The sequence below is a fragment of the Sorex araneus genome, chromosome 8, assembly GCF_027595985.1.
Source record: "Sorex araneus isolate mSorAra2 chromosome 8, mSorAra2.pri, whole genome shotgun sequence".
Lineage (NCBI taxonomy): Eukaryota > Metazoa > Chordata > Mammalia > Eulipotyphla > Soricidae > Sorex > Sorex araneus.
Window position 1 is genome coordinate 56,390,265 of NC_073309.1, and position 2,457 is coordinate 56,392,721.

The 2,457-nt window shown below is 49.0% G+C and overlaps 1 protein-coding gene across 1 annotated transcript; it reads left to right on the top strand.

Moving 5' to 3' along the window:
* Nucleotides 1-216: 216 nt before the first annotated feature.
* On the top strand, nt 217-1,155 carry LOC101550018 (olfactory receptor 5-like). Its single transcript, XM_004616988.2, has one exon. The coding sequence runs from the start codon at nt 217-219 to the stop codon at nt 1,153-1,155; it is 939 nt and encodes a 312-aa protein (XP_004617045.1).
* Nucleotides 1,156-2,457: the final 1,302 nt, after the last annotated feature.

Consider the following 2,457-nt stretch of genomic DNA (forward strand, 5'->3'; position numbering starts at 1 on the left):
AAGGGGGGCCAGACTCAGAAGAAGCAGAGAGAGAGAACGAAATAAACTGATCAACCAGTTTGGCCTTCTTCTTTCCGTCGCCTGCCCTTGACCGACAGCACACACAGCGGTTCCGGAGCACCGGACGCGGGTGGTGAGACAGAGCCACCCGAGAGTACACGCGCCCCTCGGCGAGCTTTAGTCTTTTACAACTCCCCACATGTGTTTTGTCCTCAGATGGAGCACCCTGTGGCGGAGATCAACAGGACGCGAGTGAAGGAGTTCATCCTGCTGGGCTTGTCCACAAGGCAGGGTGTGCGTGATGCCCTGTTTGTGGTCTTCCTGGCACTCTACCTGCTGACGGTCCTAGAGAACATGCTCATCATCTTCCTCACCCGCAGACACAGCGAGCTCCACAAGCCCATGTACTTCTTCCTGGGCAACCTCAGCTTCATGGAGATGAGCTACGTATCTGTGACCATGCCAAGCCTGCTCGTGGGGCTAAGGGTGGGACCCTGCCACATCACCTTTACTGCCTGCATGACCCAACTCTTCTTCTTCATCGTCCTCATCTGCACGGAGTGCACTCTGCTGGCTTCCATGGCCTATGACCGCTATGTGGCCATCTGCCTCCCACTGCGCTACCCATTGCTCATGCGACCCCAGGTCTGCCTGGGCCTGGCCCTGTGTTCGTGGCTTGGCGGGCTGATAGTGTCGGTGATCAAGACATCATGCATTGCCAGCCTGTCCTACTGCGGCCCCAATGTCCTCAACCACTTCTTCTGTGATGTGTCCCCTCTGCTCAACCTGTCCTGCACCCACGTGGCCCTCACGGAGCTGGTGGACTTCATCTCAGCCATCGTCATCTTCTGGGGTTCCCTGCTCGTGGCCATCGCCTCCTACGTGGCCATTGGCAGAGCTGTGCTCCGCATGCCATCGGCTGCTGCCCGGCGCAAAGCCCTGTCCACCTGCGCATCCCACCTGGTCGTGGTGGGCATCTTCTACTCAGCCGCCATCTTCATCTATGCCCGCCCCAGCCGCATGGAGGCCATGGACCTTAACAAGGTGCTGTCTGTCATCTACACAGTGGTCACACCCTTGTGCAACCCCGTCATCTACTGCCTGAGGAACAGGGAGGTGCACTCAGCTTTTCGGAAAACGCTGCATTGCTCCTGAGTGAGACTCGGGGCTGGCACCATCTTGTTTGTCTTATTCACAGATTATCTAGGTCATTCATGAAGTACCTGATAGGTAGTTCCAGAACCTTCAATTGTCACCCAAATATCCCCTGCCTGCCCATACACACATAGTGGAAGTCATTCCAACCTCAAAGAAGCCACAACTCTTCTTTTCATATTTGTGGATCTGCCTGCCTGGGCCTTTTGCATGATTGAAATCCCATGCCCAGGGGCCATCATGTAACTTTCTTGCACTGGCCTATGCTTTTGAGGTTGGCACATGTGGGGGCATGTACCCGGGCTTTTTTTATTTTAATTTTTTTCAATTGAAGATTGATTTTATTTTCTTTTTAAAAATTTGTTATTAGTGAATCACTGTGAGGTACAATTACAGATACAAACTTTCGTGCTTGTGTTTCAATCATATAATGGTCAAGTACCCATCCCTCCACCAGTGCCCATTTTCCACCACCAATGATCCCAGCATCCCTCCCACCACCCCACCCCGCCTCTGTGACAGGGCATTTCCTTTTGCTCTGTCTCTCTGTCTCTGTCTCTGTCTCTGTCTCTCTCTCCTATTGGGTGTTGTGGTTTGCAATAGAGGTATTAAGTGGCTATTATGTTTGATCTACAGTCTACTTTCAACCTGCATCTCCCATCGGTACCCAGGCTTTGTTCCTGATTTTTTATGACTGAATCATATCTCATTGTCCGGATGGATTGGGATTTTTTTCCCCTTCTCATAAATTGGTAGATATCTAAGCTAGTTGCTTTTGGTACAGTTTATTGTGCTGAAATACCGTCTCCTTTGTCTTGGGTACATACCTAAGTATAGATGTTCGGGTCAGATGATAACAACATATTTTTTGGGAAGAACTACCAAATTTCTCCAAAGCATTCAACCTCTGCTTTTTCTTAGTGTAGTAAGAGTTTCTGTTTTAATTTTTATTTTCATAAGGTTATTAACATTAAGTGATTACATTCAATATTTTAACACCAATCCTACCACCTTTACACCTCCATTATTTTGAATTGTCCCACCACTCTTCAAGTCTGCCTGCCACAGGTAGTTTATTTTTTATTGCTTATTATGAATTTCATTAGAAGTCATGTGGCCGCTTTTGCAGCTTCACGGTCCTGGAATTCTAAAATTGTAAATCACTGGGGTCCGGAGACATCTCTGTAGGGGGCTAATCCATCTTGAGATTCATTTGCGGGGGCTAATCCATCTTGAGATTCATTTGCGATTCTCTGGATTCAGGCCATTGACATGCTTAAATGTAGCCCAAAGGCAATTCGT